At 45.7% G+C, this 12,676-nt stretch overlaps 1 protein-coding gene across 1 annotated transcript in view; it reads left to right on the top strand.

The window, feature by feature from the left end:
- The first annotated feature begins 401 nt into the window (after positions 1-401).
- Positions 402-12,676, top strand: part of LOC137414572 (uncharacterized) — a 30,086-nt gene continuing 17,811 nt past the window's right edge. The window contains exons 1-3 of the mRNA XM_078773031.1: positions 402-512; positions 11,161-11,249; positions 11,489-11,699. Coding sequence (XP_078629157.1) covers positions 402-512; positions 11,161-11,249; positions 11,489-11,699 — 411 coding nt within the window. The remainder of the gene's footprint in view (positions 513-11,160; positions 11,250-11,488; positions 11,700-12,676) is intronic.

Here is a 12,676-nt window from a genome sequence, read left to right as displayed (position 1 = left end):
CATCAGTGAACGCTGTTTAGTTCGCTTAACCTTCTCTTTATCCCATTCAGTGCTTTATCCTCTCTAGCGTTTTACTGTAACAAACTATATTTGATTCACAGGCATTTAACAAAGGAAGACTATAACACCAACCTTAAGGGTGCACATTGTAGCTTTCTTTTCTCGATATAAATTCGGGTTTGAAGATGGCGGGCGAATGGTCACTTAGGGGGCATGTTATTTGGCTTTCGCGTAGGTTATACGTTTTTAAAAAGGACGTTTGGTATTATTATGATTTTTTTTGTTGCTACGGTACATTAAGAAAATAAATGGAGATTATGTATTAGCTCGGTTAAAATGGCCTCTGAGACATCTGCCTGGCATTGGCTACAATTTTGTGTTTTAAATTCAGCGGTTAATTTATGCGCATAAATTATTATAATCCATATTCTTGTTTTCACTGCGTGTGTTGTGTGCACATTCTGCTGGAAATCGAGCAAGGACGTCGTGAGTCAGTGGGTAGCGCTTGTGCAGTGAAGTATAACGTTTTGCATTATTTATTTGTGGGTAGTTGGTGTAATCCAGATGGTTCATGCCTTAATTTGCATGTATTGTATGATGACTGATGAGTGATGTACAGTATATAATATAAAAGCCGATTTGTTATTTTATTGTGTCAACGTTGAGAGAAAACTTTTTATTTTAATCGGTGCAAACATTGTGGAAGTTGTGGCTGTGCTGAGGGGATGGTGCAAGAAACGAGTTCGGTCGAGGGGTATTGAAGTGAGTTGTCCTGCGGCGATCGGTGGGTCTATCTACACGTAACACGTAGGACCCGCAGGGAATTGTGGGTCTACACGCAGGACCCACAGGGAATTGTGGGTCGTGCACGCAGGGAGTTGTGGGTCGTGCACGCAGGACCCGCAGGGAGTTGTGGGTCGTGCACGCAGGACCCGCAGGGAGTTGTGGGTCGTGCACGCAGGACCCGCAGGGAGTTGTGGGTCGTGCACGCAGGACCCACAGGGAGTTGTGGGTCGTGCACGCAGGACCCGCAGGGAGTTGTGGGTCGTGCACGCAGGACCCGCAGGGAGTTGTGGGTTGTGCACGCAGGACCCGCATGGAGTTGTGGGTTGTGCACGCAGGACCCGCATGGAGTTGTGGGTCGTGCACGCAGGACCCGCAGGGAGTTGTGGGTCGTGCACGCAGGACCCCTCAGGGAATTGGTGGTTGTACAAGGAGGACCTACAGGGAGTTGTGGGTCGTGCACGCAGGACCCATAGGGAGTTGTGGGTCGTGCACGCAGGACCCGCAGGGAGTTGTGGGTCGTGCACGCAGGACCCGCAGGGAGTTGTGGGTCGTGCACGCAGGACCCCTCAGGGAATTGGTGGTCATGCAAGGAGGACTCACAAGGAGTTGTGGGTCGTGCATGCATGACCCTCAGGGAATTGGTGGTTGTACAAGGAGGACCTACAGGGAGTTGTGGGTCGTGCAAGGAGGATCTACAGGGAGTTGTGGGTCATGCAAGGAGAACTCGCAGGGAGTTGTGGGTCGTGCACGCAGGACCTGCAGGGAAATGTGGGTTGTGCAAGCAGCAACTGCTGGGATTAAGTCCTGCAGAGAATTTATTTGTGTAATCAGGTCCTACAGCATCGAGGATCGGTGGTCATTGCAAGCACATCCTGTTAGGATCAGCAAGCATGTCTTGCTGGGAGCAGTGGGTCGTGCAAGCAAGTTATGTGCGGATTTGTGAGGTGAGAAAACGGTGCCTGCTGGGTTCGGGGATGAGTGTTTGTGCAAGCAGGTCCTTCAGGGAGCAGTAATTTGTACAATTAGGTCTTTCACAGATCATTGGGTCGTGCAAGTAAGTCCTTGTTAGATCAGTTGGTCCTGTGAGTGGGTCCAACAGGAATCGGAAATCGGTGAGTTCTGCTGAAATCCTATGAAGTGAGGTAGAGGGGAGCAGGGTGGTTTGAACTTCAAAATAAACCTGAAATTTCACGTACAAATTTTGATCTTTAATTTTTTGTTCCTACTTTAAATACATGAGAAGATTCCAAATATCGATGAGGATTCATGTTTAACTAATGAACTGAAACATGCCACGTGTCACTGGAAGCGTCGTGTTTGTTTTCTTTGTCGTAATGAATATTTTAGTAACTCTGAAATTTGTAATTTGTGTAAACGCGTTAACGCTGCCCTTTTAAATTTTTTTGGGGTTTATTTTCCAGCCAAGTCCCACCACAAATGCCTTCAACAAATTATTTTCTTCTGTACCTGTAGATGGCATTTGTATACGTTGTCCCTTTTTCAACTTGGTTGTATTGTATCACTTTTCCACAAGCACAGTATATAAATATTTAGTCATGGTATCAGTCCGCAGGAGTACAGACATGACGGCCAGCTTTAAACCTGCTGAGAGGCAGTCGGATAGTATGGCACCACCTTGTGATGTTTACCCTGCACGGCATCATTATGGAAGTTTATAGTCTGATTAGATAATTCAGAGGTGAATGTAAACGAGGCTTTTCATGGTGACGCCGCTTTTTTTTTTTTTTTCTTTTTTTTTTTTGTATACTGAATCGAGGCTCGTGAAAGAGCTAACATTTACTTCACAAACAAATCAACCAGACAAACAAAATAAATAAAAAGAGGGAGCGGAAGACAAGATGGGGAGAGAAGGGGAAGCACACAAACACAACATTTGAGAGCAGGGAGATTTGTGGGAGGGAGAGGGCTTGGGGGGAGGAGGCGTGGGAATGGGGTGGGGGGGGGGGGTGGGGGGGGGGGTGGGAGAAGTATAAAACACAAGGACACCAAGGATTTCCAGGACAGAAGTTGGTATTTCAAAAAAGTGGAATTGGGGTGAAATTAGTGGGGGTAGAAAAGATCAAGGTTTTGGATGGGAGAAGATAAGAGATGGTGGTGAACAGCTGTTTTAAAGACCTGGAGGGTGGAGTGGGATAGAAGAGAGTGAGGGAGTTTGTTCCAGAGGCGGGAGAAAAGAGGAATGAAGGAATGAAGGAGTGAAGGTGAGCAGAGAGTCTTGATTTTGGCAGTTTAACCATAAGAGGGTTGCAGGCAGATCTTGTGCGACCTGCAGGAATATTTGCGGGACAGAGCCCAGAGAGAGCTGGGGGGGGCAAGGCCAGAGAGGAGTCGGTAGAAGACGGAAAGACCACCAAACCTGCCTGCGGTGAGTGAGTGAGAGGCCCTTGGAGTTAGCTTCATCACGGGAGATTCCAATGATTCTGAATGCTATGGTTTCAACAGCGTGAAGACGAGCTAGGTGTGAGGCAGGAGCACCAGCCCAGAGGGGAGAGCAGTATTCCATTGAGCTGCGGATGAAAGCCTTGTATGTGGTGAGGAGCTCAGGTGTGCCAAGGAAGGACTTCGCACGACGGAGGATGCCCAGTCGGTGACTGGCTTTGGAGGCTAGATTAGAAATGTGGTTTTCCCAGGAAAGGTCATAGCAGATAGTGAGACTCAAAAGCTTGAGTGACAGAACTTCTTGGAGAGGATTATTCAGGAAGTGGATGGGAGGGTTGTCCAGTCGGTCTTTTCGGAGAGACATCGTAAGAGTGTGAGATTTGTCAGGATTGAAAGACATGTTCCACTTGTTTGCCCAGTCTGTGATTTTGTCCAGGTCTGCAGAGAGTGAGGCTGCAGACTGCAGATCTGAGGGATGAAGAATGGAGCGACAGAGAGTCGAGTCATCAGCAAAGAGATAGAGGGGATTTCAAAGAGAGTCAGAGAGATCATTGATGAAGACCAGAAAAAGCACAGGGCCCAGAACACTGCCTTGGGGAACTCCAGCCTGAACAGGAAGAGGAGATGAGAGAAACCCATTCAGGGCCACACGTTGACTATGACTCGAGAGGAAGTCCGCCAGCCATGCGTGGAGATTTCCATGGATACCAAAAGAGGAGAGTTTGGTGAGCAGAGCGGGGTGCCAGACCGTATCGAAGGCACGTGATATGTCAAGGGAGACAGCTCTAATTTCCTGTTTGGCATTGAGGACCTCCATCCATTGTTGAGAAAGCGGCAGCAGCATGTCCAGAGTAGAGTGAGCAGGTCTGAAACCAAACTGATGATCAGAGATCAAGCCATTGGAGAAGAGGAAAGATTTCATATCTGAAGCAATGATGGATTCCATGACTTTGCTGATAATTGGGAGAAATCTGATTGGTCTGTAGTTGGTGGGATCTGTTTTTGCACCTTTTTTGTGCAAAGCGGTGATGTTGGCAGATTTCCAAGCAGATGGCAGATGATCTTGAGCAAAAGAGAGGGTGAAGAGAACAGAGAGAGGGAGTGAAAGAGCGGAAGAACAGGATTTTAGGACCCGTGGGCTGATGCCGTCAGGTCCAGTTGCAGAATCAGAGTCGAGGGTTGACAGAAACTTTTCCACCTTGTCAGGAGGAAAGGACATAGAGGCCAGGAGCAGCTGGGTATGACTGGGTACGGTGGGTACAGAGAGGGATGGGTTTGGGACACAAGATTTAGAGGCAAACACATAGTTGAGGCATGCAGCTTTTTCACGTGCGGAGTCAGCCGTGTGGCCGTTTGAGGTGAGGGAGGGGATGGAGGGGGAACAAACACCAGAAACAGATTTGGCCAGATGCCACCAGGATTTGGAAGAGGGAGACCGATAAGAGTTCGGTCCTGAGAACGGGGAGATATTGTTTCCTGGCTCTCCTGAGGGTGGACACACACTTGTTTCGGGCTTTGTGAAAGGAAATGAGATTTCCTTCCGTTGGATTTGCTTTCCAGGAGACGAAAGCAAGTTGTTTCTGGGCAATAGCCTCACCACAAGATTCCGTGTACCATGGACGGGAGGAAGGGTATGACAACTGAAGACGAGATGGGATAAATCTGTGCATGAGAGAGAGCAATTTACTTTGGAAGAATTCCAAGGATGAGTTGATGTCAGAGGCGGTAGAGATGGGAGACCAGTCCAGATGATTGATGGCTGCTTTAAGACCGTGCCAGTTGGCCTGAGTGAAATGCCAGACTCGTCGACGCTGAGGAGGCTCTCTGAGAATGGTCAGAGAGATGTCCACTTTAACAAGCACATGATCAGATGAGCCGATTGGAGCAAAAGAAGAGCAGCAGACATTTTCAGGGAAGTTAGTCATAACCAAGTCCAGAAGAGAAGATGCTCCGTTGACTGAGATCCGGGTTGGGAAATTGACAGATTGTCAGTCCCAGTGAGTCACAGAAGTCCTTTGCTGAAGAGCCATGGCTGGTGAGAGAGGTACCCACACCCAGCCAACTGGCATGGTGACAATTGAAATCACCACATATGACGAAGAGAGAGTTGGCATGGGTAGATAGAAGTTGGTCCATATTATCAGACAGCGAGATGTAGATGGAGTCATCACTGTTTGGTGGACGGTGCAACACACATATTAACAAAAGGTGGGAGCGAAGGGGAAGCCGTAGCCAAAGGTATTGCTTGGGGTGAGGTGGAGAGAGGGCAGTGCAGGGCAAGTGAGGAAGAGTTTTTTATAAAGATGGCAACCCCACCTCCAGGACGAGGCTCAGGTCCATCATACCGGAGGAGGGAGTAACCTGGGAGAGATACCAAGGAATCAGAGACATCATGAAGGAGGAAAGTTTCTGTTAAGCAGATCACGACTGGTTTGTGAGAAGCAACCTGTATGGGGAGAGATCAGTCAAGTTTGAGCGAAGGCCCCAGATGTTTGAGGTCCATACTGTTAAAGAAGAGGAAGGGGGAGCAGCGGATACAGAACAGGGGGGGGGTGAGCGGTAGGGTAAGATGTGGAAGAGGTAGGGAGACCTGTTGAAGGTGTGTCAGAGATTTCACAATAGCTTGGAGAAAGGGAAGAATGGGGCGGACAAAAGGATTGATGGTGATTGGGTGAGGCTCAGTGAGGTGTTATTTGAGGAGGGGGAAGAGCGAGGCAGAAGGTTGAGGGGGATGAAGTTGGAAGGGGGAAGAAGCGGGGAGGACGCTTTGAGGAGGACGGGTGAGAGGGGAGTCTAGGAGGGGAGGAGCGAGGGAGAGTCTCGGAGGGGAGGGGTGTGGGGGAGTTTAGGAGGGAAGGGGCAAGGGGGGAGATTTGAAAGGGATGGGTGATGGGGAAGATTTGGAAGGGAGGGGCAAGAGGGAAGATTTGAAAGAGATGGGTGATGGGGATGATTTGGAGGGGAGGGGCAAAAGGGAAGTTTTGGAGGGGAGCGGTGATGGGGAAGTTTTGGAGGGGAGGGGTGATGGGGAAGTTTTGGAGGGAAGGGGTGATGGGGAAGATTTGGAGGGGAGGGGCAAGGGGGAAGATTTGAATGGGGTGGGTGATGGGGAAGATTTGGAGGGGAGGGGCAAGGGGGAATATTTGAAAGAGATGGGTGATGGGGAAGATTTGGAGGGGAGGGGCAAGGGGGTAGATTTGGAGGGGAGGGGTGATGGGGAAGTTTTGAAGGGGAGGGGTGATGGGGAAGTTTTGGAGGGAAGGGGTGAGATTGGATTTTGAAAAGTGTACGATTAATGGGAAACGAACATTTATTGCAAAATGAGTTTCTTGAGAGCTTCGAGTCAAAAATACGTTTGAGGACGCTGAGGGAGGGGTGAAGTGCTGGAGAGTTTAGGGAATGTATGAAAGAGGCACTGTAAGAGATCGAAATTTTTTTTGGAATGAATAGATTTGGTGAGCAAGTTGAAAGCATCCTTTTATAGAAGAAGAAGAAAAAGGTGTTATAGTATACGACAGAAATACAGTTCTTCAGGGGACAGTTTAAACATTTTTTAACAATGTGATCACGTGATCACGAACAACGTGGTCGAAGAACGAACGAACAAATAAGAACGAACAAACGGATAAGAACAGAGAAGGAATTTTTTTTTTTTTTTTTTTTTTTTTTTTTTTTTGAGTTGAGATTTTAAAACAAGGAAGTATGGGGTGAAAAGACCGGGAAAAACAGAGACCGAAAGTAATTGCAGCGCAATCGAAGAACCGCTGAGACAAAAACAAAGCCTCAAGCCAAGGTCGGACACGGTAGCCTACTACACTAGGCCTCAGAATACGCGACACGAACTAACCGACGATTCTGTACACAGGTATGAAAAACTAACACCGAGAATCCTATTAAAGACACACCAATAGGTACTCACACCGAAGGAAAGATACAGTTTCGACAAAAACACAATTGTGAAAAATTACTTAACTTCGAAAGCGTGCGCGCATGGACAGCTTTGAAGAGACGTCAATCGTCATTCGCGTCATTCGCTTTACAGAATCGCTGCACCTGCATCTGATTTGCACAACCGTGAATATCAACATTCGGTATAATTAGTCAGGGAACTGTCCCGTTGCTCGGTTCTGAAGCGTAAGGTCCCAGAGGTCGGAGCAAATGGAGTTTCGATGAGGAATGGTAATCTCCTTTCCCATGTGGGTCACCCCCGGCCTGAAGATGCCAACCATCTTGGCCCATCCACATGTAAATTCTGAGTGCCGTCTTCGTAAAGTGGAAGACCATCTTGGTAACACCAACCTTGACTGTCAATCTGTAAGAATAGTCAGGTTCACTATGTTAACAAATCTAATTTCGTTCAAAATTTTGGGAGATTAGCAAACCTGTACATTTTTGGAATCATCAGAGCATGGAGAATCCGAAAATCAATGTTGCCATTTGCACAGACACCTGCATGGCCGCCATTTTGGATTTTCAAAATTGCCACCATAAAATACATATTTTGCGCTATCTCGGCTTCTCGTCAACCTAGAAACTTAATTAAATATGCCGATCCTATGTTTTCTGGGTCAAGGAATCCAATAAAGGCCTCAAAATAGTGCTCAGGATTATAGAAAAGCAACAAACAGAGGTAATTGAAAACCATTGTCTTTATATTTGTGATGTAACTGTATTCCATAATACATGATATTGCAAGTCCTTTGAAGTTATAGGTATGGGTTTATAAAGCAAGAAAGCAGCCTTGTTAGTATCAGATTGAACTATAAGTCCTATACACAGGATCTACTAGGTCTATACCATTCAGGAATATGCTTTTACAGATCTTCATCACTGTCCTGAGTGTCATCTGGAAAGTCCTAAAAGTGAAGCAAGTGTTAGGATTAGAAGTCTAATGATCCCACCAATGGTTTTATTGACCCAGAAAACATAGGATTAGCATATTTAAATAATATTCCAGGTTGACTCGAAGCCAAGATAGCGCAATTTATGTATTTTATGGCGGCCATTTTGAAAATCCAAAATGGCGGCCATGCAGGTGTCTACGCAAATGCCAACATTGATTTTTGGATTCCTCATGCTCTGAATATTCCAAAAATGTATAGTTTTGCTAATCTCCAAAATTTTTGAATGAAAAAACATAGTGAACCTGACTAGAAAGACCATCAATGATCACAGCAAGATGTTTGAAAAACTTGGGCGAATTGTTTATACGTAACAGACGTCACATAAACCCACCGCAGTGTGAAAGAAGGAATGTCGGGCAAACCCTCATTTAGTTCATCGACCATTCCGTTAAAAACAAGGAAAGATCGGTTGCATGGAAGCCTTTCATAGGTGTGATCAATGCATCGCATCACCTGATGCAAAGAACAGTTATCCTGGGGCCTCAAAATGTGGAAACTGGACAAGTATAGGCAGACACTGTCCAAGTGTGACGGCAGGGTCTGTGGAATGTGTTGAAATGCCATTTTCAGGGTCAACAACAAAGACCACAAAAATCTGAAGGAACTAAGGAAAGCACTTTGTGAGGAATGACTGAAATATCCCCTTCGAGCACACCGAAAACTCGTAACAGATGTAAGAGTAAGGCCCCAGGCTGTGGTTGAGGCATGAGGAGGCCCTACTGGCCTACAACATATTAAATGGCCACACACAGACGCTTGCTATTGGTGCATTGTAAATAAAATCGCATCTACTCATGACTTTGATAAGATTGTCACCGTGGATATAGGACGAGGATGTTCAGATCACCTGTGCGGTATCCCGTGCTGACAAACACCACGTTCAAGAACACTTTAGACTGACGCAATGGTGTTTGGGTTTTCTTTTCTCCTTTTTTGTGAAGGATGGGTTAGTGTTCTTTTTTTACACACATTGGGTTGACTAAATGTTGTGCTGTGTTGTTTGTGACTTATTTGTTGTGACAATGTTGCAAAACGTATTTGTGCAAAATGTGACAATGTTGTGCAAAACTTATTTGTGCAAAATTTATTTGTGCAAAATGTGACAATGTTATGCAAAACTTATTTGTGCAAAATGTGACAATGTTATGCAAAACTTATTTGTGCAAAATGTGACAATGTTGTGCAAAACTTATTTGTGCAAAATGTGACAATGTTGTGCAAAACTTATTTGTGCAAAATGTGACAATGTTGTGCAAAACTTATTTGTGCAAAATTTATTTGTGCAAAATGTGACAATGTTGTGCAAAACTTATTTGTGCAAAATTTATTTGTGCAAAATGTGACGATGTTGTGCAAAACTTATTTGTGCAAAATGTGACAATGTTGTTCAAAACTTATTTGTGCAAAATGTGACAATGTTGTGCAAAACTTATTTGTTGTGCTTTGACGAAAGTTTGTTGACGGCATTAAAAAAATAAAATAAAAATAATCATAATAATCGGGGATTAAGGGGTTTTACGGGGGAGTCAAAGTGGATCCAGGTTTGACCACCCACCCCCCCCCCCCCCCCCCCCCCCAAAAATAGGAATTTGCTTCCGCCTCTGAAACTACACACACTATTCTTATGAAACTTGACCACAACCTTCATCTCCCGTGTTGTACCAAAGTTTGTTCACGGCATGAAAAAATATCTGGCCGTGAGGGGTCTACTGGGGGGTTGCCCCCCCAAAATAGGTATTTGCTTTCTTTTAAGAAACTGCACATACAATTCCGATGAAACTTGACGACAACTGTGCGTTCATCACCCATGATGTACCAACGTTTGTTGCCGGCATTAAGAAATCGAGGTCGAAGGCGGTCTTTGGGAGGAGGGGCATGTTGCCTCCCCCCAACCCCCCAAAGTAAGTATTTGCTCTTTTCTCTGAAACTACATACACAATTTCAATGAAACTTCACCACAACCTTAATCACCCGTGACGTACCAATTGGGGTCGTGATGATCCGTGATGTACCAATCGGGAAAAATTGGGATCTGAGGAGGTATACGGGATGGGGGGGGGGGGGGCATTTTTTTGTTTAACGTCTTATGATTATGTTAGTATGATTCTACATGTTTCCCTGTCTTCTGGCAACCATTGAAATTGATTTAAAATACCTTTAGTCAGGGTAGTATACTGTTTATTCCACCAGGTGAGCATCCAAGGGTATTGGCCTTATGTTTGATATCTGTTATGCTTCTATCATATCACCAAGTAAACTCCACTTTCTTTAATATTAACAGCCCTGCTGGCAGGTGGTCTTGGAGGTACTCATGCTCGCCTCCAAGCTGTCTAGCCTGGGTTCGAATTTCGACCCAGGTATAAACCGCTATACTGGTGTTTTATAAGCAGGGTGGTTCATCAATGTGTGTGCTGTCTGTCGGATAAACGTTAAGCTGGGTGTCCCATCTGCTGGCATTAGTTGGTGGGCGTTAAAGATCCCACGGTGTCCTTCACAAAGAGTAGGTGAGCTTTTGCTGGCACGCTGAACAAATTACAAATTCCTGTCCTAACCAGCAGAGGGCATTGCATCAGCGGCACAGCCTCATCCCCAACCTATGATGCTACCCCACAGCCTTATGCTGCGTACGAACAAACACCATGAACCACTTACAAATTCCTCTGGTAACCTACAGGGGGAACTGCATCAGCAGCATGGCCGTGCACCCAGGCAATGATGCAATTGTTGCAACAATGATGTGAAAGAAGAAGTCAACAGCCCTGATTATTATTATTTTTTAATCCAAGATGAAAAATACCTAAGAGCCCTGGAAGCATTTTTGTTTATTTCCACTGAACCCTCTCTTAAAACAGTGCTCTCACTATGTTTCATTATATTTTCATGAATGATGGCATTAGCCATGAATATAATCTTTCAGTGGAAATTTCTCATGATAGGAGGTATTATTTTGTTATCGCACAGTCTACCGTGCTCACATCACAAGCACGTCGGTGGTTATCGATTGTCCGTTCTCCAATATTGCTCCCTCTGCTCTATCTCTCTGTCCTCTGACCCTCTCGAGCAATTCCAGGATGCACGGATTCTTCCAGTAACCCTCTCCTGGTTAAACTTCCAAAATCCAGGTGTGCTGCACACCTCAACTCACACCTCAAAATCCAGGTGAGAAAATAAATAAAAGGTCAGGTTAAAATGTGGGTGATTCTTGGACATGTTAGTCACACATCATATTGTACTAAGTGCGATTCCACATTTCCTTGTCATACCATCACATGTCTGACTAATTTTCACGTGTAGCCATGGTACCGATAGTTTGTAGATGTTATGCAAGTTCCGTTTCATTTGTACCAATGGAGAGTAGTTGCGGTACTTGCTGCTCTCCTTGTGTCTGTGCTTTCCAGCTCCCATCTATTGGCAATGCGCTTCCGTGGGCAATGGTCGCGATTCACAGTCCCCAAGGCTCTGATGCTCCTGCTTATCCTGGCATCAGCTCTGCTTCTGCTTTTACTCCAGCATGGGAAACTCTGGAGACACCTGAGTGGAGAGGCTCGTCTGGACGGCCTTGGAGGAAAGAGCGTGGTGGATGTCACCAAAGATTTCCTCAGGATAGAGGTAATTCCTTGATGGTGCAAGTTTGGTTTTATCCTGAGGTGTTACGTTTATTTATTTTGTCTACAAGATTGAGGCTCAGGAGAGAGCGAGTTTACAAATATGGCAATGCAGTGACAGTGGGACGACAGTTGTATACAACAATCGAGGGAATGAGTGAACAACAAATGAGGGGACGGGAGGAAATCCAGGAACCCGCAAGAGGACCGAGCGAGGTCGGGTTCATGGGGGGTAGACAAAAATTGCAGATAAGAATGGGCGATGACACGAGTTGGTGGTGCACCATTTGGTTGAAGCCCTGGAGGGAAGATCGATTTTGAATGGACTCTGGAAGATAGTTCCACAAATGGGAGAAAAGAGGAACAAGATACATTTTTACTGCCGTTTTTGCACGGGCTAGCAGGATGTCATGGAGGTACACACAGACATATCTTAGCTGTCTGCCCTGCGTTTGAATCCCGACCCAGCTATAAACGGTCATCCTGGTGTTTCACAGGTCGGGAGATTAATCGATGTGTGTGCCGTCCCTTGGATGGACGTTAAACGGAGCTTCGTATTTGCCGGCATTTGTTGGCGGATGTTAAAGATCGCACGGTGTCGCCTGCGAAGATTAGGCAAGTTGATCGCCAGCACCCTGAACACATTCCAAATTCCTGTCATAACTACTGCTGGGAAAGCAATGGCTTTCCTTGTAACTCTTGCCAAGAAACTGGTTTGGCAGAGTCAACACTTTGTGAAGAGTATGGTCCGTCCATCAGAGGATCCAAATGTTTTGTTTTTGGTGTTGTATTATCATGATAGTCATTCTATTTTTATGATGATTGCTGGATAGCTTGATCTCATGGGTAACTAGAGAGGCCATAGAACACGATACCTGGTGCAGTGTTCAAGTATAATACTGTAATGTACTTCAATTTGAATGAAATAGTGATTTTTAAAAGATTTGTTTTTTAAATCCAGAAGTTTAGCGCAACTGAAGC

Source organism: Myxine glutinosa, chromosome 1 (assembly GCF_964187855.1).
Source record: "Myxine glutinosa chromosome 1, kmMyxGlut1.1, whole genome shotgun sequence".
NCBI classification, from domain to species: Eukaryota; Metazoa; Chordata; class Myxini; order Myxiniformes; family Myxinidae; genus Myxine; species Myxine glutinosa.
Note: the sequence above shows the minus strand (reverse complement) of the source record. Positions and strands in the feature narration are given on the sequence as shown.